We start from the raw sequence: 25063 nt of genomic DNA on the forward strand, positions 1-25063 counted from the left end.
TCACCTCCTGACATTTAATATGTTTGCCTATTGTTGCTCTCCTCCCTCTAGAGTATAAATAAACTGCAGGAATAGATTGGCAGATAAGATACACGATACTCAGTTAAACTTGCATTTCACATACACAATGAATAATTTTTTAGTGTGAGGATGTCCCAGATGTTGCATGGGATGTCTTAATGCTAAAAAATTGTTTGCTGTTTCTCTGAAATTCAAACTTTACTGGGTGTCCTACATTTTTATTTGCTAAATCTGGCAACCCTATACAGGAAGACAAGGACCCTGGTTATTTTGTTCATGGCTGTATCCCCAGCGCTAGAACAGCTCCTGACACGTAGTAAGTAAGCTCTCAATAAATATTTATTGACTGAATGAATGTGTTAATTAATCTGAAACGCGCCTAAACTTTTAACAGCCTGTGTGAGAGTCAGAGAGGCGGAGCCTTCAGACTTGGTTAGTCCAGGGGGCCTGGGCGGCTGATGAACTTTCGAAGTAGGTCGAGCAGCCGGGCGCTTTGCCTGCCCCGCCCGCGCTCCGCAGGATGCAGGACTCCACCCGGCTCAGGTTCTCAGCAGGTCCCGGAAGCCCTCTTGGGGGCGGGGCCACCCTAATCGGCAGGTGGGACCCAGCCCCAGCCGGGGCAGGGCCCCTTTAACGCCCCACCTCTCCACCACGACTTTCGCCCCCGGCGTGACGTCACCCCAGCGGGCGACCAATGGGAGCGCGGCTTACTGGCAGGCGGCGCAGGCGGCCGCTGCCAAAGGGGAAGTGATCTGGGGCTGGAGCGATGGCCCGGGGCTGGAGCTCGCGGTGGCCGCCGCCGCCGCCGCCGCCACCACCAACGCCAACAACAACGTGTCGGGAGCAGCCGCGGCCGAAGCCGGAGCAGGGGCCGGAGTCGCGGCTGGAGTGGGGCCTGCGCATGTGAGTGGCCGAGAGTTGCCCGTGCCGGAGACCTCAAACTCCGGGCGGGAGCGCTTTCGGTCGGCCGAGCCGCCGTCGCCCGCGGCACCGTGTCCCCAAGGCCCAGACAGCGGGGCGGGGGTCTAGCAGGCGCGGGACTGGCTTCTCTCAGGCCGACCCTTCGAGTCGGGGTCCGGATCTTCCTCGGCCTCGGGCCCCCTTCACGTTCAGGACGGAGGCCGGAGAACGGTGATCATCACACACCCCAGCCGGCTTCCTGGCCCGGGCATTTTCTCTGCGGCCAAGCAGTGTTGGGATTGTAGCTGCTGGGAGCCCCCTCCTGCCGCCACCTCTCCTGCAAGGAAGGGACTGACGCGTTCCCACTTTCTTACTCTGCACCTCCCCACTCTCTTCCCATTCAAGAACGAGTTTCTCTTCCCTCTCCACTGGAAATCCTGCTCCGGAGGTCCAAAACACGTATTTTAAGCGTGCCCTTCCTCACCTCCTGGAGCACCCTTAGAAGTATTGCCTACTTATCCGGGCTGAGAATCCTTCATTTTTGACCTGGCTTTTTTTTCGCCCTTTGGGAGATAAAGGTCCCTCTCCACCCTCTGCTAACACTCTGCACCCACGGCCTTATCCTTTGGGGTCACCAGCTCCTTGGCCATTTCTATGTGATTTCCCCCACCCATCTGAGTTCCAGTTTCCTCTGGGCTCCAATCTCCAGTCCCTGGCGGATCTGGTCAGTCCCACCCCTAGGTGGGAGTGACCAGGGGGCTCTGGCCCAGGATTCCCAACCCTGGAAGGCAGCTCCAAGGCAGGAAGAGAATTGGGCATCGGGTACGAACCTGGCAGCTCAGGAGTCGGGGCTCCACTCACCCCACACAAAAAGATGAAAAAGCGCAAAGAGCTCAATGCATTGATTGGTTTGGCTGGGGACAGCCGGAGAAAGAAGCCCAAGAAAGGCCCAAGCAGTCACCGCCTGCTTCGCACTGAGCCTCCCGACTCAGACTCTGAGTCCAGCTCCGAAGAGGAAGAGGAATTCGGTGTGGTTGGAAATCGCTCTCGCTTTGCCAAGTGAGTAGTGGTGAAAGGTGGAATGGGAAGAAGGCATCTCCTTGCACTACCAAGGGGCCACATTGACAGGAAGGAGAAAGGAAGTCCTTAGGAAGAAAAAAGGGTGTAGGCCTTGGAAGTCAAAGAGGGAAAAACGGTTTTAGGGAGAAGGTAAGTTCAGATCCTGAATGAAGAATAAGTTAGAGATCTGTCTTTAGGTGTAGAAAGAAAAGCTCCAAATCTGAGGTGGAAATGTGGACTTGGAGAATGTGCCAAGAGTCCAGGGAGTCCTAAAGAAGCAAAGAATGGAGACAGAGGAGCAGAGAAGCTTTGGGGACTAGACTTTTTAAAACAGTGTAGAACAAAGGAAAAGCAGAGACTTTAAGACTGCAAATTATTTCGTTTTTGCACTCTTGATGAGTCTGAATATTGGTGATGGGGAAATATGGTGAGAGATATACTGTAGGAAGTATGAGCCTTGAGAGTAGGTGGGGTGGGGGGGCAAAAGAAGAGGCATCATTTTCCCTAGCCATTCATAGGTGGAGAGACCACTAGGCAAATCAAGTAGTAAGATTTGAGGACATTGGGATTGGGGCTCAGGATGGGAAAGGACTAAAGGGAACTTTAAAAACGTCCTTTGACTCTCTCAGAGCACACTAAAAGAAAAGAGGATTCTGCTGGGGATGTAGAAACAATGGCTAGGCAGAAGGTCGGGGTGCTGACATTGAGTGGTTGGTTGGTTTAAAATGTCTTGTTTTGTTAAAGGAAGAGTTTGATTTCTAATGAGCTTTGTCAGCTTAGGCTGTTAAGGGCAATCCTGGGTTTGGTTTATGAAGATCAGATGAAGTGTTACCTTCATCAGAAGGTACCTGGAGTAGTAACCCTACTAAGTTAGTTTAGACCTTGAAGGTTGGTTGATGTTTTGTGTGAAATCCAGCCCCTTCTATGTTTCCTTACTTCTGAGCCAATAAGCTAGAATACACCAGGTGTCCACTTAAAACTACAGATCCTGTTTCTTTCATTTCTTTTGCAGTAAAACTTGCTCAAAAGTTTATAAAGTTTCAGTAAACTGGAACAAGGTTCCCCGGAGTGAGTGAGTATGTATTTGAGAGAGAAATCAATAGGCAAATTACAGTGCAGAGATGGAATTGCAGAGAAACATTGGTCTTTACACTTTTGTGACCTGAGCTTGTATTCAAAGACCTCCCTCCTGATAATGACAGCTGCAGTGCCTTTAGGTTCTTCCTTTTACCTGCAGGAACTCCTTCTGTTTTATGTGACATTTGAAACCTTTGTATCCAGTAGATGAACCCTTAATAGGTCATATTATTTATTCATTTAAGTGCTTTACCCTACCTCCCCTGGTTAATTCACCGGTTATTCATTTAAAGGAGATAATTGCATGGCAAAACGTGTACTATTTCTAATAAAGCTATACCCATAATCACTTTTGTACTCATGGTTGAATTTGTCCTCTTGAGCAGGGGAGACTATTTACGATGCTGCAAGATCTGTTATCCGCTCTGTGGTTTTGTCATCCTTGCTGCCTGTGTTGTGGCCTGTGTTGGCTTGGTGTGGATGCAGGTTGCTCTCAAGGAGGATCTGGATGCCCTCAAGGAAAAATTTCGAACAAGTAAGTAAGTGATTACTCTCTTTTTTTTTTTTTTTTTTGAGACAGGGTCTTGCTCTGTCGCCTAGGCTGGAGTACAGTGGCGCAATCTCGGCTCACTGCAACATCCGCCACCCAGGTTCAAGTGATTCTCATGGTCAGCCTTCTGAGTAACTGAGATTACAGGTGTGTGCCACCACGCCCAGCTAATTTTTTTGTCTTTTTAGTAGAGATGGGGTTTCACCATGTTGGCCAGGCTGGTCTCAAACTCCTGACCTCAGGTGGTCCACCTACCTCAGCCTCCCAAAGTGCTAGGATTACAGGCGTGAGCCACCACACCCGGCAGTGGTCACTCTTTTCAGGGTGTAATCCTGGACTCCTTTCCACGTTCTGGGACAAAGTCAACCCTGCTGAACGAAGAGTTTTGCCCATTCTAGTGAAGCAATTATACGTTCCTCTCAGTATTTTTATACTCTTTTTGAGCTCTCTGCTTGAATGTTGTAACACTTATTTGTTTTTAAACTCACAAATAAAAGGCAGTGCTTATGCACCGGCAGGACAAGTAACATCTGAAATAATGGCATTGCAGTCAATGCTTAGCGTACAAAAGGCAAGAGACTCCTACCCTAGGGGTAGGAGTCTAGAACTTGGTGTAACCTCTACTTATGGCTTGCATCTCCCCAAGCATAAAGTGGCAATGACAACACTGGGCTATTCCTTCCACCTCACAGGGCCATTTGAGAAAGAATGTGGGAGCATCTGTCAAACGATTGCCTCTTTAGAAGGACCAAATAGGAGCATAGGAATGGGCAATAATAAGAGTAGTTAACATTTGTGGAAGGCCTACTCTGTGCCAAGTCTCAAATCATTTTCTTTACAAAATAATCCAGTGAGATGGGTATTATTTTTATTATTTTGTGCTCTTAGAAGGATTAAGTAATTTGTTCAGTGATTAAGTATGACAGAGCTGAGCGTCCTCTTGCCCCTTGCTGCCCAAATTCACATTCATAACACTACTATCTGCACCACTGTTCCTGGTGGCCTTGTAAGCCTATGCACATTTCTTCAAGTGCCTACAGATCTCTTTGATATCAACTTGGTCAGTAATCTAAAAGAAGTTTAGTAGAAGAAACAGGAAGAACTGGTTTTCTGCATACTTACCAGTTTTCAAGCTTAGAGCAAGGACTGATAGATTTCTCTCCTTAGCTGTGCTTGTACTAGTAACATGATCTGTTTCAAGAAAAAAACATTTAAATACCATTAATGAGTGTTATCATTTTAAAGTTTTAGGAAACTTGAACTAAGTTACATACTCGTGAAGGGCTTACAACAACCATACCTACTTTGAACACCGTGCAACTGTCAGAAATGTTTATCTCATGAGTGAGTTTTAAAGTTTAAGGAGGTTTTGAAGTCACAGAGTTTTGTATATTCTAAATTGTAAAGTTATATTTTACACGTCCAAATTACTTTTTCATTTCTTTTTCTTTTTTTTCTTTTTTTTTTTTTTTTTTTTGAGATAAGGTCTTGCTCTGTCACCCAAGCTGGAGTGCAGTGGCATCTGGCTCGTTGCAGCCTTGACTTCATGGGCTCAAGCAGTCCTCCCGTGTCAGCACCCCACACCCCCAATCCCAATAGCTGAAACTACAGGCACGCGCCACCCTCTGCTAATTTTTGTATGTTTGTAAAAGACAGGGTTTTGCTATGTTGCCCAGACTGGTCTCGAACTCCTGGGCTCAAGTGATCTGCCTGCCTCAGCCTCCCGAAGTGCTGGAATTACAACTTTGAGCCATTGTGCTCGGCCCAAATTACTTTTTCCAAAAGGTATGTTTGCATAATAGCTTTGACCGAATTTAACATCGAATTTTTTTTTTTTTTTTAGCAACACTGAAACTTTTGGCTCTAGGTTTCAAGGGTTAATCTTCTAAGCAAAGGATCCAGTTTCAACTTAATCACAAATACCCTAACCTTAATAGCATGAGCACACCAGGAAACTGACCACAAGGCTTTCTCAAGGTCATAAAGAAATCTGGCTCCAGAACTGGAATTAAAGTTCTTACTTTCCATCTTAAGCCTAGATTACAGTATCCTCACTTTCCCATCTGAAGCCTAGAAGATTGCAATATCCCAACTTCTCTTGGCTGCCTGCAGTTACTCAAGTTTTGAACCCAGCCTAAGAACAGCTAATTTTTAGTGTGTTAATGATGTTTCTAGTGATGTTGCTTGAAAAAAAAAATACTGACTTTGGTTTTCTTCTGAGTTTCTGATTCTGGGGCTGGGGATTCAGTATGCCACAATTCTCTGCCAGAATCCTAACCTGGATTACCAATTTTTAGAGTATGGTATAAGAAACAATGAGATATGTAGTACCCCATATTTATTTTTCCTCCTTTATAGTTGTCCTTGCAGTATTGTACAGTGTCTCTGAGGCCAATTTTTTCTTTGTAAGTAGTAAGCATAACTTGGAAATTAGGTTCTCAGAAACAGTGTTCAACCATAAGTAACCACTGAAGACGCCTGTCTGTGCCGTCATCTCTCTGTAGTTAATTGGGTCTCCTAACTACAGCCCTGTAGTTAGTTAGGCTTGTAGTTCAGCTGTAGGCTTGTGCTGTAGCTTGTTTTGATCACATATAGCAATTATTTATTTATATATTTCAAAACATTGCTCAATTCACCCATCCAGGGATTCCTTTTTCTGACTGCTCTGTACCCGTGTTTACAGGATACTTATGTAATTTATAGCTTAGCTGAGCTTTTCAGGTAATTTCTTTGGGAATGCAAATAAAGTACTACATTTTAAAAATGTAGTACTTGTACATATAATAGACCTGGCAATCAGTCAATAAATATTTATTGAACACTTGTTAATACCAATCCCTGGAAATACTATATTGTCTTCAGGAGATGTCAAGAATTATACCCTGGACTGCGGACCCTGCTTTCTACCATTGAGCCACATTCCCCTGGGACCCTGACTACATTTGTCAGCCAGCTGAATGAAGCAGATTGGAATTGTCAGTCCAGCTGTTTTGTTGGCTTTGATTCGCTACAATAGAAATGCCAGCACCTGCAATGTCTTCCTGACATTGCAAAGCAGGACTTCCTGAGGGAGGGTAGGGAATGGGGTGTAGTCAGTCCATAGGCTAAACCATTGTAGACTACTTAGGAGTTATTTTGTGAGAACCAATATCTTGACTAAATGGAACCAATCTTGTTAGGTTTAAATAATCTTTCTTTGAATTATGCTTCTACTTTAAAAAAAAAATTTTTTTTTTTTTTGGTTGGTTGGTTGGTTGTTTTTGAGATGGAGTTTTGCTCTTGTTACCAAGGCTGGAGTGCAATGGCACGATCTCGGCTCACTCCAACCTCTAACTCCCAGGTTCAAGTGATTCTCCTACCACAGCCTCCTGAGTAGCTGGGAATTACAGGCACATGCCACCACATGCAGCTAATTTTTTGTATTTTTTTTTAGTAGAGACAGGGTTTCACCTTGTTGGCCAGGCTGGTCTCGAACTCCTGACCTCAGGTAATTCACTCTTCTCGGCCTCCCAAAGTGCTGGGATTACAGGCCTGAGCCACCACGCCCTGCCTAAATATATTTTTTAAGGTTAATTTTTTTTTTCTTGTTTTTCGAGAAGACAGTGGGATTCACGAACTTGGATAAGACCACCTGCTTGTCTGGCTTTAATACCTTTTTGAGAAATCCAGAACTTCTTGATTTTATTTCTATAAATTTTCCAAGACACTTGCAAGGAAAGGAAGGATTGCTAAAATACCTGAAATAGAAAGCAAAGCAGATAGGCTTGGCCTTTTTTTTTCTTTTTTTTTTCTCGTCAAAGAGAAACTTGATCCTTAAGCTAAAAGTACTGACTGGCCCTGAAACTCTTAGCTCAGTATTCTTTTTTCCAAAACCAGATACTTCAAAAAACCTCCACAGTTACTCTAAGGAAGATTCTATTCTCAACCATCCTTTTCTGTCACTCCACTATGAAAGACTTGAGTAAATGAAAAGAAATTTGGAAAAGTATAAATGAATCAGGCACCTCCTTTTCTGGCCATACAGACAAAGTAGTGACTTGGTCATTTAGCACAGAACTTAAAAATGGTCTTGTGCTAACGAGGGCATTAGGGGACGTAGGTATCTGTGACCTCTAAAGTATACTAGAAAAAGTACTGGTCCTAGGAGCAGAAGGTTTGACTTTTTGAATTCTGGCTTTGCAAAACTAGCTGTAAAACTTAGACAAGTCACTTATTCTTTCTGGGCCTTCACTTTCTCATCTATAAAACATAAAGATGTATTTGTGCTACCAAAGCACTTTGGGCATTCCTCTGTCATAACATCGGTCACACTGTATAGTAATTCTGTGACCATGCCTGGCTCCCCACTAGACTGAGAGCTTCAGGGTCTTTTGTATATACTAGTGCCGGTGCAGGGATGGACACATGGTGGGGGCTTAATAACAAGTTGTTGAATAATTAATACATAAAAGTTTATTGCAAACTGGAAAGACATTGTATAAATATAAAATATTGCTGTCAGCAATATGTTTACTGTTTGGTATATGTTTACATTTTTCCATTTCCTCATCTTAAAGATTAGGAAATCAAAAGAACTAAGTAAATTCTTTTGAGCATTAACATACAAAATTTTAAGTTGTTTGCTTCCTTTGTTGGAAAAACATGAATTAGTAATCAGAAGTTGTTTGTTTGCTACACTTCCTCCCATTTATGTAATAAAAGTACCTCTACTTGACTTGTCTCTCCTAAAAAGCTCCAAACCAGATAATCATTGTGATCCCCTCTTGGCTCATACAGTCCTCAGGATCCAGAATATTTTCAGGGCTGGTCAGCTTTATGTGTTTATTAGTTAATAATTGTAACCCAAGTTATTTATGTATTTGTCTATTTCCTCTTCCACTCCTACCTCCTAGTTCATGCGTATAGACTGCAGGAAAGAGAGACTTCGCCCCTTGCCCCTTCGGGGTACCTGAGTATGGCAGATGTTTGTTGGATGAGTTTTTCTTTATAACCTAACTGAAAATGTATAGGAAATTCAGTGAAATGAATTTAGACTGGCTGGTAAAATGTTTTTACTGTATGAGATAGATATATTCCTGTAAACCATGTGTAAATCAAGTGCTACATTAAAAGCACCTGCTGGGAACTACTGGGCAAAAGGAAATCAGTATGTGGAAGAAACATCCACACCCCCATGTTTATTATAGCATTATTCACAATAGCCAATATATGGAATCAACCTAGGTGTCCAACAGCAGATGGATGAAGAAAATGTAGTATATATACACAGTAGAATACTATTCAGCCATAAAAAAGAATGAAATCCTGTCATTCTCAGCAATATGGATGGAACTGAAGGACATTGTTAAGTGAAATGAGCTGGGAACGGAAAGTTAAACACCACATGTTCTCACTCATATGTGGAAGATAAGAAAAGTTTATCTCACTGGGTGTGGTAACTCACACCTGTAATCCCAACAACTAAGGAGGCTGAGGCAGAAGGATCACTTGAGCCCAGGGGTTTGAGACCAGCCCAGGGAAGCATAGCAAGACACCATCTCTAAAAAAATTAAAAATAGCTGGGCGTGGTGGCACAAGCTTGTAGTCCCAGCTACTCAGGAGGCTGAGGCAGAAGGATCACCTGAGCCCAGGAGTTTGAGGCTGCAGTGAGCTATGATCATGCCACTGCCTTCCAGCCTAGGTAACAGAGATCTCATGTCTAAACAAAATAAAAATATATTACAAAAAAATTTGATTCTATAGAAGTAAAAAATACAACAGAGGATACTAGAGACTGAGAAGAATAGGGAAAGAAGGGATAGGGAGAGATTGGTTAAAGGATGAAAAATTACAGCTAGATAGGAGGAGAAAGTTCTAGTGTTATGTACCACTGTAGCATGACTAGAGTTAACACTAGATAGTTCCAAATAGCTATAAGGAGGATATCAAATATTCCCGACACAAAGAAATGATAAATGTTTGAGATGATGGATATGCTAATTACTCTGATCACTATACATTACATGTATGGAAACATTGCTGTGTACCCTGTAAATATGTACAATTACCATATATCAATTTTTTTTAAATGTTAAAGCATGTAGGAAGTCTGTCATTATAATGAAGCCCTTTGGCAAACATTTTTGGAAAATGAATAAATATATCTCATTTCTTTTAATTATTCTGAATTTTCAGTAGTAAGCTTGCTTAAAATAAGGATACCACCATCACTCCTCATTTTGTGGGGGATCTTGTTGTTAAATGTGTTTGGGTTTTTTATTTGGTTTTGTTTGTTTGTTTGTTTTTGAGATGGAGTCTCGCTCCGGCCGCACAGGCTGGAGTGCGGTGGCAAGATCTTGGCTCAGCACAACCTCCACCTCCCAGGTTCAAGTGATTCTCCTTCCTCAGCCTCCCGAGTAACTGGGATTACAGGCATGCCCCACCACGCCTGGCTAATTTTTGTATTTTTAGTAGAGACAGGGTTTTGCCATGTTGACCAGGCTGGTCTCAAACTCCTCACCTCAGGTGATCCACCCACCTCGGCCTCCCAAAGTGCTAGGATTATAGGTGTGAGCCACCGCACCCATCCTGGGTTATTTGTTGAGGGTTTTTTTGTTTAACTTAATAGTATAACATTAACTCCATTTCATACCCTGCAATTATTTCACAGAACAAGCATTTGAACCCTTCTGAGTACCTGGCTCTGGCTGGCTGCTGGAAATGCATACACAAGTTAGATCTAGTCTTTGTCCTCAAGCATCTCACCATTTGGTAGAGGAGACAGATGAGTAAAGTTACAGTACCACGTGTTAAGTGCATGGTAGAATTTGGAGTGAAAAGAGGTGCAGTGGTCCGAGTGTCCTGGCTGTTGGTGCTGAATCTTAAAAGGAATGAACTAGGCCAAAGTGGTAGAAATAAAGAAGAGACAAGCCAAGGGCATCTAGGCAAAAACCATAGCATGTGCAAGGGTCATGAGGCTTCAAAGGTTAGTGTGTCAGGAAGATCAGCTTGGCCACAAGTAGGTTGAAGAGGTAGGTAAAGTGATGAGAAATGTAATTGGAAGTTAAGCAAAGGCGAAATATTTATTCAGGTGATAAATATTGATTGAGTGCTTAAAATGTGTCAGGAGTGTTCTAAGTGTAGAAGTGAACAAAATAGCACATGAACAAATGAACAAAATGTAGCTGACCATGTAGAAATGAACAAAATAGTCTTGGAGCTTACATTTTAGGAAGTTATTTTATATGGGTCTTTTATGCCAGTTTTTAGTTTTAAGGAAGCATATAATAACTAAGGCGGTCTGTGGCTTTAAAAAAAAAAAAAAAGGATGTAGGTTTTATTCTGGAGGACCAGCCATTATTAATGTTTTATTTTCTATGAAAAGGGAAAATGCTCTTTAAAGAAAGAAGAGAAAGCATTGTTTCAGGCCTCTGCCTTCAGGCTGGCAAATCCCTAAACCATTCAGGAGCTATTGTTTCCCAAAAGAAAGGCCAAATATCACACTATACTTCACCTAGCATATTCTTTTATCTTCTATTTCATTTTGAGTTTTGGGGTGATTTAAGTCTTAAGAAAATACTGTTTACTACTTATGAAAAAGATTAAAAATCTTAGTCCTCGTAACAGCATTCGAAAGGTGGTAAAACCTCCCCCTTGCAGTTGACTAAGGTAGAAAAAGATTTAAGCATTTAGAAATATAACTTATAATCTCACCTTGAGCGTTAATGGAGTAGATTTATAAATCTTAATTGACTAATCTAAAAGCTCCTTAATTGAGCTGGTCAGTACTTAGCATTTATCATCTATGACCAGCTGTCTTAAGTGCTTTGCAGCCATTCTCTCACTTAATATTAACAGTCCTGTGAAAGTATATTTTATCGCTGTATTACAGATGAGGAAACTGAGCTCTAAGAATTTGAGTAATTTGCTCAAGATCATAGTAAGTCACAGAATTGAGATTCAAAGCCAACTCTTTCTGCTCACATTCTGTTATGATTTTTAGTTGGCTAACTTTTAAAAGTTGCATTGCCAGCAGTGAAATAGCCCTTAAAGTTAAAATGGGAGCTTTAGTGTGAAAGATATATATTTACATAAATAAAAGAACAATGTCAGAATTAACTTTTATTAATCCATCTTCTTTCCTACTGTTTGATGATTTTTTCATCTTAGGACCATGAGGGCACTTTATGCTAGTTATGATTGTTCTTATTTTGTCTTTTTAGTGGAATCTAATCAGAAAAGCTCATTCCAAGAAATCCCCAAACTTAATGAAGAACTACTCAGCAAGCAAAAACAACTTGAGAAGATTGAATCTGGAGAGATGGGTTTGAACAAAGTCTGGATAAACATCACAGAAATGAATAAGCAGGTAGTAAAAGTTTGATTTTTGCTGTGTAAGCTATGAATATTTGTTTGGTTGTTTAGTATGAATAGGATATAGAGAATTGTAGGTATAGGGAATTCATTTCAGTTTGTTTTACTTTTTGAAATGGGGTTTTGCATACTGTAATCCCAGCATGTTAAAGTCAGGTAAAATAGTTATGCATTTACCAAATATTTAAAATGTTAATCCTTTCTGCAAAAGAAAATAATTCTACTAAATACAGCAGTTGAGAGAAAGTTGGAAGTTTCTTGAATCACCCTTTCCTACATAGTAGAGTAGGTGTCAAATAAAAAGAGTGTCATCTAACCCCCAAGAAAAGTAGATAACCCATTTTTATTAGCTAATGAGAGCTTATTTCATTTGAGTTTACAAAATCTGGAAATCATCAATAGTAGTCATTCTAAGAATAGCTTAGGAGTGGGTGATGGAGTTGGTTAAATACCTTGGTCAGTCAAATAAGCCTAGATACAACATAAACTTTTCCAGTCCCTAAATTGACCAGAGTTGAGTAGACATTGATTACAAGGTGGGACTCTGCCAGAGAATAAAGGCTTATTCGAAGGATGTTGATCAAGCATCTTGTATGTATAAGGATACCATATTTGTCACAGGCTAACTATAGCCCTATCCCTACTTTTTCCAGTTTAGTTAGGAAATGTGTATGTGTAGAAAAGAAAAGTCAAGTACCAGATGAAAGACACACATGCAGAGTGCTTAAAAATAGATATTATTTTTCTTGGGGCTAAGAAGGTATTGTCTTCTTCAGAGTAGAATCACAAAGTTCAGAATGAGCCAGTAGTGACAAGGAGTGCTGTGCTAGAAGAAAGTGCTTGCAAATATATCTGAAGCCACACCTTTCAGCAATGGTCCAGGAGTGGGGCAGTTCAGCACTTAAGACCAATGATAAATAGTGTGGGGCAGTGGCTTCCAAACTTTTGCCTGGAACCTGCAGTAAAAAATGTTTTACATCATTACCCAGTAAACGCATACATACCTATTTGTAACTGACATAAACGTTTCTGAAACAGTAGCTCACTTTTAATGTGTGTGGTGCCTTATGACACTTTCCATTCAGTTCTATTTAATCTTTCAAAATTATTCATGAAATAATTCATGAGTTACAGCCTTCTAGTATTTACCCTCTGTCCTTTACCTTTGGACTCTAAGTAATTAGAGAAAAGCAGGTATTCACCCCTTTTTTGCAAAAAGGATGGGAGAAATTGGCCTGGCCTAAATTCACACAGCAAATTACATCAGGTGAAAGTAGACCACATTGAAGCACTGAAAGATAATCAGCATCTCTCCTGGGGCAAACTGGGGATTCCATATAGGTAGCCAGTCATGCAGTTTACCATTCTGAGAGGAGGATGATACCGTTCAGCATGAAAAGGCAAAGTCAGCTATCTATTTTTCATCTCGTTCTTGTAAACTGACATTATAGGAAGAGTCAAAGGGGATATTGGTACATGGTGGGAGAAAACACAGATTTTCAAATCTTTGGTACATATGTTGGTTTCTGAGTTCTCTTTAACCAGGAAGCTAGACACAAAATAATCATTTTATTCTTAGCCTGCCATTATTTTTAATGCAAGAAGCACCTGAGAAGGCAGATACAGTAAATCTCAATGTCATTGATAGGTTTTTGGAAACTGTAAACTTAAGTAAATGGCATATAATGAAACCAGTTTTATCATAGGCTAATTAATATAAACAAGACTTAAGGTCAGGTGTGGTGGCTCACACCTGTAATCCCAACACTTTGGGAGGCCAAGGTGGGAGAATCACTTGATCCAAGGAATTCCAGATCAGCCTGGGCAACAAAGCAAGACCCTCTCTCTAGAAAAAAATAAAAATAATTAGCCGGGCATGGTGGCATACACCTTTAGTCCCAGCAACTGAGGAGTCTGCAGCAGGAGGATTGCTTGAGCCTTTGAGTTTGAAGCTGCAGTGAGCTGTAATCGTGTCACTGCACTCTAGCCTGGGCAACAGAGCAAGACACTGTCTCAAAAAAAAGAAAAAAAAAAGTTAAATTCCTAGGGCACATTTCTGGCCACAAAAAAAAATCACTACACTTCTAGATAAAGACCAAAACACATCTAATATTCAACATTGAAATAAATGTGAGCGATACATACATTTACAAAAGATGAATAAAAGCAAGTAAAATATTTATCTGTTTATTTCAGTGCAGGGTCGGGTCATGAGTGGCCAGAGCCTATCCTGCTTAGGGTACAAAGCAGGAAACAGCCCTGGACAGGACGCCACCCCCATCGCAGGGCTTACTCGTACACACGCTCACACTCAGACTGGGACTGTTTATACATGCCAACTAACCTAACATGCACAGTTTTGTGATGTGGGAGTACCTGGAGAAAACCCATGCCAACATGAGGAGAACATGCAGACAGACAGTGGCCCCAGCCAGGAGTCAGATTTTTTTCCCATCAACGTTATAACCAAATGACATTGGACAAAATATTATTCAAGGACCTGCTATAAATAGGAAAGTTTGCTTCTGTCCTAGGGCTTCATCTATGAAACTGGAAGAGATTGCAGTGAAACCCTTTCCATTTCAGCATCAATATGCCTTCAAAGATGCTGGGACTGACTTATGAAGCCAGCCTGATAACAGAGGACTTCACCATGAGCGCAGGCCCAGAGCATTGGTGATGGGAAAGCAGAGACTTGTGTTGTTTCCTAAGGGAGCTCAGCACTCTCTGTCTGAGTGGTTTTCTAAAATTAATGTTACACATCTCTGATGGTCTGTTGAAGTCAGAGGCATCTGTCCTAAACCAAAGTAGGTAGAAAAATTAAAGTAATATTTAACTATGTTTCCATATCTAAACATAACTGTCACTTAAGATGCTTTTAGTGGCAGTTGTTTTAGAAGCAATTCAAACTGGCTCAAACAAGAAGTGTTATTATATCACTTAACGAGAACTGTTCTTATCACAATGTAAGTTGAAGTTAATATAATCTGGAAAAAAAAGCCATTAGTTTGAAAAAAAAAAGTTAAAATCAAATCTTCCCTTGAAAAAGCTTTAAATTAGTAGTTGAAATCTAATTTACTTTTCTGTTTTATTCATGAAACCTCTGGTTTTATACTCATTCCCTCTTGACTGTTATAGGGAGTCTCCTTCCTTGAAGACATTATTCAACAATTACCTAGCTGCTTTTATGGAGCTAGGCTTTGGATTCTGTCTAAATCCATTCGGGCTGCTATAAAAAAATATCTTAGACTACGTAACTTAAAAACAACAGGGGCTGGGAAGTCCAAGATAAGGCACCAGCAGATTTGGTGTCTGGTGGAGGCTCATTATTTCATACATGGCACTTTCTTGCTGTGTCCTCACATGGCAGAACAGAATGGACAAACAAGCTCTCTGACCTTTTTTTTTTTTTTTTGAGACAGTCTCACTGTGTCACCCAGGCTGGGGTGCAGTGATGCAGTCACAGCTCAGTGTGCAGCCTCGACCTCCCAGGCTCGAGTGATCCTCCCACCTCAGTCTCTGGAGCAGCTGGGACTACAGGCATGCACCACCATGTCTGGCTAATTTTTTTTCTTTCTCTTTCTCTCTTTTTTTTTTTTTTTTATAGAGACAGGGTCTCACTATTTCCCAGGCTAGTTGCAAACTCCTGCGATCAAGTGATCCTCCCACCTTAGCCTCCCAAAGTGCTGGGATTACACATGTGAGCCACTGCCCCCAGTTCCTTCAAGGATCTTATAATCAGATGGAGGAAATAGAAAAGTAAACAGTTGTAAAGCAGCCTGATAAGCAAAAAGAAATAGGTCCAAATGAGTATTGTGAGGGCATTTTTAAGTATGTATCTCACCTAGATTGGAGCCAGGTGAGATTTCCTAGAGCTCTTGAACTGAGTCCTGAAGGGCAAATAGGAGTTGGCCAGCTGAATTCTACAGAAAGAGAGAAGAATATTTTAGGTAGAACATTAGTGCAGTTGATCCTCATAATTTATGAATTCTGTACTTGCTAAATTTATTTGTAATCTCAAAATCTATACTTGTGGCACTTTTGCAGTCATTCATCAACACATGCAGAGCAGCAAGGAATTTGAGTCACCCAGCATGCATATTTACAGCTGAGTTTGAACAAGGTGACATGCTGCCTTCTTGATTCAGCTCTCATATTGTAAACAGTGTCTTTTTCACAATATATTTAATGCCATATTTTTTATATTTTTGTGCTGTTTTTGGTGATTTCCATGTTCAAAAATGTCCCTCAGCCATAGTGCTAACGTGTTGTCTATTGTTCCAAAGTGCAAGGAGACTGTGATGTTCCCTATGGAAAAAATACATGTGTTAGATAGGCTTCTTTCAGGCATGGGTTATGGTTCTGCTGGCTGTGGGTTCAATGCTAATGAGTCAACAATATGCATTAAATAAGATGTCTTTAAACAGAAATACATATACAACAAGGTTATGTATTGTATTGATTAGTTTAAAAAAATTGAGCAGGCCGGGCACAGTGGCTTATGCCTGTAATCCCAGCACTTTGGGAGGCCGAGGTGGGTGGATCACGAGGTCAGGAGTTCAAGACCAGCCTGGCCAACATGGTGAAACCCCGTCTCTACTAAAAATACAAAAATTAGCCAGGCGTGGTGGCGAGCACCTGTAATCCCAGCTACCTGGGAGGCTAAAGCAGGAGAATCACTTGAACCCGGGAGGCAGAGGTTACAGTGAGCTGAGATCGTGCCATTGCACTCCAGCCTGGGCGACAAGAGCAAGACTCTGTCTGAAAAAAAAAAAAAAAGTATGAGCAGAGGACTCACAGGAACCTAACCTGTGTTTCCCCAAGGAACAGTTGTTCAATATTCACTAATTGAATGTTTGTTGCAAGTTTTCTAGAACATAACTACCACTAATAATGAGAATTGACTATATGTGCAAAAGTATAGATGAATGAAAACATGGTGTGTTCAGGGAATTTTAGTCACTCGTTATAGCTACAGTATGGTTTGGTAAAAAAGGCCAGAGATAAGTAAGTCAGCAAGAGCCGTATCAAGAAGGACCTTGAGTGCCCTTCTCCTATAGTACTCTGTGTAGCTCTCTTTTAGCACTCAGTCCAAATACGTTATGTGATGCTTATTTGCATATACTTCTAATTGCACTAGAAAGGTGTACACTGTACTCTAAGCCTTAAGCATGATGATAAAGAAAACGATGGCAACAATGATGATGATGACGATGATGGTATTGACGATAACAGCCATTCATTAAATGCTTTCTTTGTGCCAGCCATTATTAGGTGCACTGCACATGTGATCTCCTTTCTTGGCTTCTACAGTCCTATGAAGTAGGAGATGTTCTCTCCATTTTACAGTTAAGAACACTGAGGTTCAAAGAAGTTAAGTAGCTTGTCCACAGTTACTCAGCTGTGTAGCAATACTAAAAGTAAAATATTCAAGTCCTGGAAGCCTCTCTTCTTTCCAGCTTCCCATGCTGCGTTACATCTTGGTAGCCCCTGTAGGATTCAGTAGGTGCTCAGTAGATAAAGTTGAAAGGATATGATGCTGAGTCCCTGCTAGGACTAATAATCACTCATCGTTGATGATTGTCTGTTTTAATAACTTTTTCTTTACTATTTAAAGGACACTTAACTTCAACCCCAAAGCAAAAAAGCAGCATTTCCAACTTTATAGTATAAAATGATGTATTAAGCAAATGGTCTACTGTAGCTATTTTTAATTTTTCTAATGAAAAGTCATGTAATATGCATAAAAGTCATGACTCATCTTTTGGCTGGAATATGGATTTTTCTTAATGGGTTCTATTTAATTCAACTTTTTAGACTCTGAATTCCAAAGTGTGACTTTTCTAATGCCTGAATCTGATCTGACATTCTAGAATGCATCTGTTAGAGGCCAGAGCAATTCCAGAGAAAGTAATGGGAGGGTGCCTCATCTCCATTTTAGTTACATATATAAGCTTTGCTATAGCTTTCCACAGATGTTGGCATTATTTTACTGAAGAGAGAAATGCTAGAAGATGGAATCCAGCTTTGTAATTTATGGGTTAAATAGCCAAGTCCTAGGGAACAGTAGGTGATCCAGGTTTTATAAGTGAGTAAGAAGACCTAAGTGATGTTTGGTACCTGGAAAGTTAATGGTCAGCTCTCCAGAGCATGCTTTTGCAGTGAGGCAGCTGATACACTAGGCATAGAGTGTCACACTAGGCATAGAGTGTTTGCAGCACAGAGAAAAGTGCAGCAGCACCTCACTCGATCCTGCTGGCATTGGCTTTCAGCTGCTTCTTAACTTTGGGTGAAACGGCAGCTGCCAACCAGTCACACTGGCTTTTTGTGAGACCACTGCCATTCCCGAGATACTTATGATTAGCCATGCACTCTGCCATAACCTCAGGAGGTTGGAACTTTCAGTACCTGGAAGAAGAGTTTTTACCCAAAGAATAGTTTCTTCCTTTAGGATCTGGCCAGTTGTCAGTGGAGGAAGGAGTTTGTCCCCTCAGGTGGCTGAAAGGTAACCACATAATTGATAGAGTATTAGGAATAACTATAGTCTTGCCCTTCAAACTGATCTTGAACCAACTGTGTACATACTTTGGGGCACTAAGGAAAACATACCTGGGGCAGGAACCCTTCCTAGCATTTTATGATTGGGCATGTTACAGTGGTCTCGGAAAGCCCCGTGAGGGCATGGAAGAAAGGGTCAGCCAAGAAAACCCATCAAACCCTTTGCAAAGTTATGTGGCGTCTTTTTCCTGTGTGTGTATTTCTTTCTTATCTTTTGTCTTTTTAAAAATCTCTTAAGTAATTTGTGAGTGGATTCTTATATAAGGTTTAAACTATAAAACACATACAGAAATCCTATGAAAATTTTCCTTCAATTCCCATCTCTGTGCTCCCATCTCACATGCACAGGCACACACACACACACACACACACACACACACACACACACTCTCTCTCTCTCTCTCTCTCTCTCTCTCTCTCTCTCTCTCTCATGCTCCCATAGGTGTCCAGTCAGTAATGTGGGCTGCATCCTCCTAGTTCTCTATTTACAAAATCATAATAGTTTTTAGTGTGAATTAGCCTATGGGTTAACATGCGTGTGTGTTTGTAAATAAATAAGGTCATTCAATATATGTTCTGCAACTTGCTTTTCCACTGAATATATGCACATTCTTAGTGATATACATTTAAATTGTTTCTAGTATTTTGCTGTTACAAATAAGGAAAAATTATTTTAAAAAATATATCATGTACGTGAGCTATTTTATAAGATTTCTAGAAATGAAATTGCTAAAATAAAGAATATAAACATTTCAAATTTTGATGGATATTCCTAGATAAACTTCTTACAAGTCTTCTCTAATTTATACTCCCATAAGCAGTGCATGAAAATGCCTGTTTCTATATGTCCTTTTCAAACCTGGATATCATTCATATCTTTTTAAAGGCATGAGTGAAAACCTCCTTAATGTAATTGCTTCTCTTAGGAAGTTTATGGTTTGCTGAGAGTATCTCTGTGGACTGAGGTTTCTCACCCATCTTGTTTTTAAACGAACAGAGTTACAATGTTGATGGTTAGTCTGGTTATTCTGGAGTCCTTATGGAGAATTGCATGTTTTAGTGCTTATTAATTTCACTATTAAAGAACTGTCACTTATTTGATATTTCATCTGTACCAGGTACTATGCTAAGAGCTTTGATTATATGTCTCATTTAATTCTCATAGCCTGTATTGATCATCTGTTCCTTGGTTACAAATTACCCCAAAACTTAGTGGCCTAAAACAACAGTCATTTAGTATCTTATGGTTTCTATATGTCAGGAATTTGGGAGCAGCTTAGCAGACTGGTTCTGGCCAAGATCTCTAAGGTTGCAATTAAGATGTCATCCAGGTCTTTATAACCTGGAGGTCTGACTGGGGCTGGAGGTTCCTCACTCACATGGCTTTTGGTAGGAGGCCTCAGTTCCTCCCAACATGGACTTGTCATTCTGGGGCTACTCGAGTGTCCTCACAGCATGGCAGCTCCCTTCCCCAGAGTGACTAATCCAAGGAGAGCAAAGAAGGCATAGGACCTTTTGTGACCTAATTTCTAAAGTTGCCAGTTGTCACTTCCGCTTTATTCTGTTCTCTAGAAGCAAGTTACTTAAGTCAGGCTACACTCTAGGGAAGGGGAAGTAGGTTTCACCTCTTGAAGGGAAGAAGACTATCAAAGAATTTGTAGACATATTTTGAAACCATCACACATCCTTATAAGATAGTTGTTAAATAGTTGTTGTTGTTATTATTATTATACCCAGTTACTGATGAAAAGAATAAATTCACTACTTATCTAGCCTTATCTCCTACCCCCCTGGCCTCTGTCTTCTACTCTGCTTAGACTAGCCTTCTCAATGTCCATCCCAGACACAGAGTGTTAATTCTCAGCCATTCATTCAACAAATGCCAGTCTTTGTATCACGGGTATTGTGGAAAGTAAAACAGACATGGTCCTTGATCATGTGGAGTTTATAGTCTTGTGGAAGAGAGAAACCTCAATCAAATGACCACCTAAACAAATCATTGTCACTTTGAAAAGTGCTATGAAAAGAAAGTACTCCTGAGCCTATTCATACTGTGTTCCCTATCCCCCGATGCCACCCTCACCCTTCTAACCTAGAAAGAATGCCTGCTTGGTTTTTATGTATAAAATTCTAACTTCTCTGTCAGAGTCCAATTTGAGTCCTACTTCAGCGAAGCCTGTTTCTTTCAGCTTGCATTGATATCCTTTTCTCAGAACTTTATTCAGTATCACATTTAATGCTTAATTGTTTCTTTAACGTACTCTTGCCTTGTCTCTCAGTTATATTGAAAGCTCCTTGAGGTGAGAGACCTAAGAGGTTCCCTTAATTCTTCTATCTTCCCCACTGTTAACACCCAGTCCCAGCAAATCGTATCATCTCTACTTCTGCTACTACCTCTACTACCACTCAAGTCTAAACCACCATTATCTCTTGCCGAGACTACACAGATCGCCTTCTTACTGGTCTCTCCATTTCTACTGACAGCCATAGTAGTCTTCCTCCAAGGTGTCTCCATTCATGTAATTATCCTGCTTACACACCCCTGCCTATCACACCTCAAGTAAAACCCATGTGCTTGTTCTGGTTTACAGAGTCCTGCCTGTTCTGGCACTTTACTGCACAACTGGCCTCACCACCTACTTTGTCTCTCTGTCTCTCTCACATACACACACACATTATGAGATCCTGCCACCTAAACTTCTGTTCTCTGAATATGCCAAGCTCTTTCCTGTACTGGGACTTTTGGTCTAGCAGTTCCCTCTTCCCTGAAATAGGCGTCTTCCAATCTTCATATGATTAATTCTTTCTTATTATTTAGATCTCAGTTTAAATTTTATCTCCTTACAGAGGCCTCCTCAGACCGATCAGTCTAAAAGTTGCTACCCAGTCACTCCTGTCAAGTTACCTTATTTTAATTTTTTTCTAGTGCTTCCCACTATCTGATATTTTTCTATATAAAAGTGTCTGTCTGCTTGCACTAAAATGTAAACACAGGATCCCTGACATCTGTGTTGTTCACCAGTGGTGAATAATAGGGTCCAGTAGTATTTGTTTTATTAGTGAGTGGCTGAAAATTCATCTTAAGCCTCTGAACTTTTGCCTTCTAAAAGAAAAGAGGGAAAAGAGAACTTGAGTTCCCGAGTTCCCAGGCTCCTTACCAGACTCCCTGTCTCAGACCAAGCTACTACTACTTACTCAGGGAGCTTTGTTTAAATTAAATTCTTTGCATAGCCGGACATGGTGGCTCATGCCTGTAATCCCAGCACTTTGGGAGACCAAGGCAGGTGGATCACTTAAGGCCAGGAGTTCAAGGCCAGCCTGGCCAACATGGCGAAACCCCTATCTCTACTAAAAATGCAAAAATTTGCCTGGCGTAGGGGCATGCACCTGTAATCCTGGCTACTCAGGAGGCTGAGGCACGAGAATCACTTGAACCCAGGAGGCAGAGGCTGCAGTGAGCCAAGATCACTGCACTGTACTCCAGCCTGAGCAAGACTTGTCTCAAAAAAAAAAAAAAAAAAAAAAGAGAGAAAGGAAAAAATTCTTAGCATAGTACTTATTACAATCTGATTTCTTTTCTTTGTTTTTCTGTCACCTTTTACTAGGTTGTATGCTCCATGAGAGCAGAGCTTCATGGTCTTGTTTGCCTCTCTGCTGTCTCCACAATGACTGCAGCAGTGTCTGGCACAGAGATGCCAAACATTTGCTAAAGGAATGAGTAGGGAATCAGGTTCTGTTTTGTCTTACACCTCCCAGTGCCTACCACTGTGCTTGGCCCATAACAAGTGCCCAGAACTGGTGGGTACCCTATGAGGCCACTCTGAATATAATTGTTATTGGTAGATCTGTGTTCTCATCCTAGAATTTAGAATAGGAAAGCGGTTTAGAACTAAGAATCTTTCAAGTGTTTTGAGCCAAACTGCAAAGCTTTTAGAATATTGTCTCTGCGGCCTGAAACTGACTATTACACAGGTTCCCCCAGTTCCCATTCAAGAGCGAAGTCTAGATGTTTAGAATTCTATGCCTAAATAGCAGAAGGGAAGCCCCATTTTATTTCGATTAAATTCCTATTTTAATACATACATTGCATCAGTCAGTGAGTCAGTGAGTATTTATTGAGCCCCTTCAGGATACAAAGTAGTGCTCTGGTTGAGCTATTGAGTTGGAAATATTAGTCACATTTTTAAACCAAAACCAAATCCCCAAGTAGTTGAAAGTGCTGTTCAAATTGTCAGAGTGCAGTTCCTGTAGACTGTATTTTGTGAGATGGGCTTTTACTTTATATGTTCCCACTTGGGCAGGAACAAAAGTTTGGTAAATTACTGAGGTGTTACATTTTACCAAAATGAAATTTTGAAGTGATCCTTCATCATTAGCTTTCTTCCTGTCCAATTGTTGAAGGAGTGTGTGATAATTACAGCATCTTTTGAGTAATTTAAGATTTTGGGATCTTGTGCTGCCAGGACAGGGTAAAGAATAACACTTGCCTTTACTCTTTGACACTAGTGTTCAAATTGGGCAGGGAAAGAAGGGGTATTATTGTTGCCTCCCAGATCCCAACTCTATCCAAAGTACTGTCTCCTTTACTTCTGTGAGCTGACAGGGTTGCAGAAACACATAAAATCCTAGACTATCTTGACATCACCAACCATAGAGTTTGTGAAGGTAACGTGTCCTCTACAAATTCTCATTTGTTTTCATTGTTTGTTACTCTTTTTTGTTCAGATTTCTCTGTTGACTTCTGCAGTGAACCACCTCAAAGCCAATGTTAAGTCAGCTGCAGACTTGATTAGCCTGCCTACCACTGTAGAGGGACTTCAGAAGGTAGGTGCCATGTGTGGGTACAGAGACTTCAGAAGGTAGGTGCCATGTGTGGGTACTATTTGCCATAATTCTAGCTTCTTATAAGTTTTCATTGAAAGCCTAGCATTTGAAATCAGCTGCTCCAAGAGGGCAGTAATGGAGTGTATCATTGTGTCCTAAAGAATTCAGAACAATTTTGTTTTGGTCTGGTTAGTTAGGCCTTTAATTTGCAACAGGTTATCTCAGCTGTGATTTATATGGGTTCATACCTTTTTATTTGGCTCTCTGAGTCCCAGAATTGCTCTGCTGGCACTCTTGTGTTAGCATATATGGGTTCGCTTTTCAGCTTGCTTTTTCAGTTCACCACTCACAATATCTTCATCAAAGCAGACCAATTGTACATGATAGTTACCCTAAATCTCTGTTACTTTCCATAATTAAGAAAGTTTAAAAAAAAAAAAGATGACCTGGGGAAATGCAAAAATTAAAAATTCAGGAAACAAGTGTTGGCAAGGATATGTGGAATGAAGGAAATTTTCAAACACTCCTGCTCCTGCTAGGAGTATAATATTGGTAAAAATCACTTTGGAGGCTGAGCATGGTAGCTCATGACTGTAATCCCAACGTTTTGGGAGGCTGAGCCAGGAGGATCACTTGAACCCAGGAATTACAGATCAGCCTGGGCAACATAGGGAGACCTCGTCTTTACAAAAAATTTTAAAGTTAGCTGGGCATGGTGGCACACAACTGTAGTCCCAGCTACATGCGAGGCTGAAGTAGGAAGATCACTTGAGCCTGGGAGGTTGAGGCTACAGTGAGCTGTGACCAACCAGATGAATAGTACTCAGGGATCCTTAGAGATGGACGGGAAGAGTGGATAGGGGTAGGAAGGCAGAAGAGGTGCCTAATTCAAACATAAAGAACATCATCCCCTGACACAGGAAATGGAAGAAGGGATTCCCCAAACGGTGGATATCAAATCTAGGATCTTTGAATTATAAAAATATGTGCTAAGTTTGATCAGATTATGTGCCAGGGTCTATGAGCATATGAATTCTTTCCACAAAGGAGCAAGAAATTTCTAAGCCATAAGCGAAGACAAAATTTGCTATTTCATAGCCACACCATCTGTGTGTGCTCAGTCTCCATAATTTGCTACTTGTCCAATGTGGCCATCTACTTACAAATTCGGGGGAAAAAAAGGGGGGTAGGGACAACTCTGATGAGGCCAGATTCTTGCCGTTGTTCCTAGGGCCAATTCAGGAAATGATAGGCTTCTGTAGCCATTAGTACAGAAGCAGCTCTCACAGTCTTGCATTAGAAAAGGAAACTGGTTTATTCTTTTTTTATTATACTTTAAGTTCTAGGGTATGTGTGCACAACGTACAGGTTTGTTACATATGTATATATGTGCCATGTTGGTGTGCTGCACCCATTAACTCATCATTTACATTAGGTATATCTCCTAATGCTATCCCTCCCCCAACCCCAAAACACGCCCCAGTGCGTGATGTTCCCCTTCCTGTGTCCAAGTGTTCTCATTGTTCAATTCCCACCTATGAGTGAGAACATGCAGTGTTTGGTTTTTTGTCCTTGCAATAGTTTGCTGAGAATGATGGCTTCCAGCTTCATCCATGTCCCTACAAAGAACATGAACTCATCATTTTTTATGGCTGCATAGTATTCCATGGTGTATATCTGCCATGTTTTATTAATCTAGTCTATCACTGATGGACATTTGGG

At 41.1% G+C, this 25063-nt stretch overlaps 1 protein-coding gene across 2 annotated transcripts in view; it reads left to right on the forward strand.

Annotated features, from left to right (window-relative positions):
- Window positions 1–710: 710 nt before the first annotated feature.
- The window catches only part of EFCAB14 (EF-hand calcium binding domain 14), a 44038-nt gene continuing 19685 nt past the window's right edge, over window positions 711–25063 (forward strand). Inside the window, exons 1-4 of one of the 2 annotated variants that reach the window (XM_004025736.5) lie at window positions 711–1980; window positions 3444–3592; window positions 11809–11954; window positions 23243–23341. In XM_004025736.5, the coding sequence (XP_004025785.1) occupies window positions 1796–1980; window positions 3444–3592; window positions 11809–11954; window positions 23243–23341 (579 nt within the window). In that variant the 5' untranslated portion in view covers window positions 711–1795. The remainder of the gene's footprint in view (window positions 1981–3443; window positions 3593–11808; window positions 11955–23242; window positions 23342–25063) is intronic. The other variant, XM_019017989.4, reaches the window with a different exon arrangement.

Source organism: Gorilla gorilla, chromosome 1 (assembly GCF_029281585.2).
Source record: "Gorilla gorilla gorilla isolate KB3781 chromosome 1, NHGRI_mGorGor1-v2.1_pri, whole genome shotgun sequence".
Classification (NCBI taxonomy): Eukaryota; Metazoa; Chordata; class Mammalia; order Primates; family Hominidae; genus Gorilla; species Gorilla gorilla.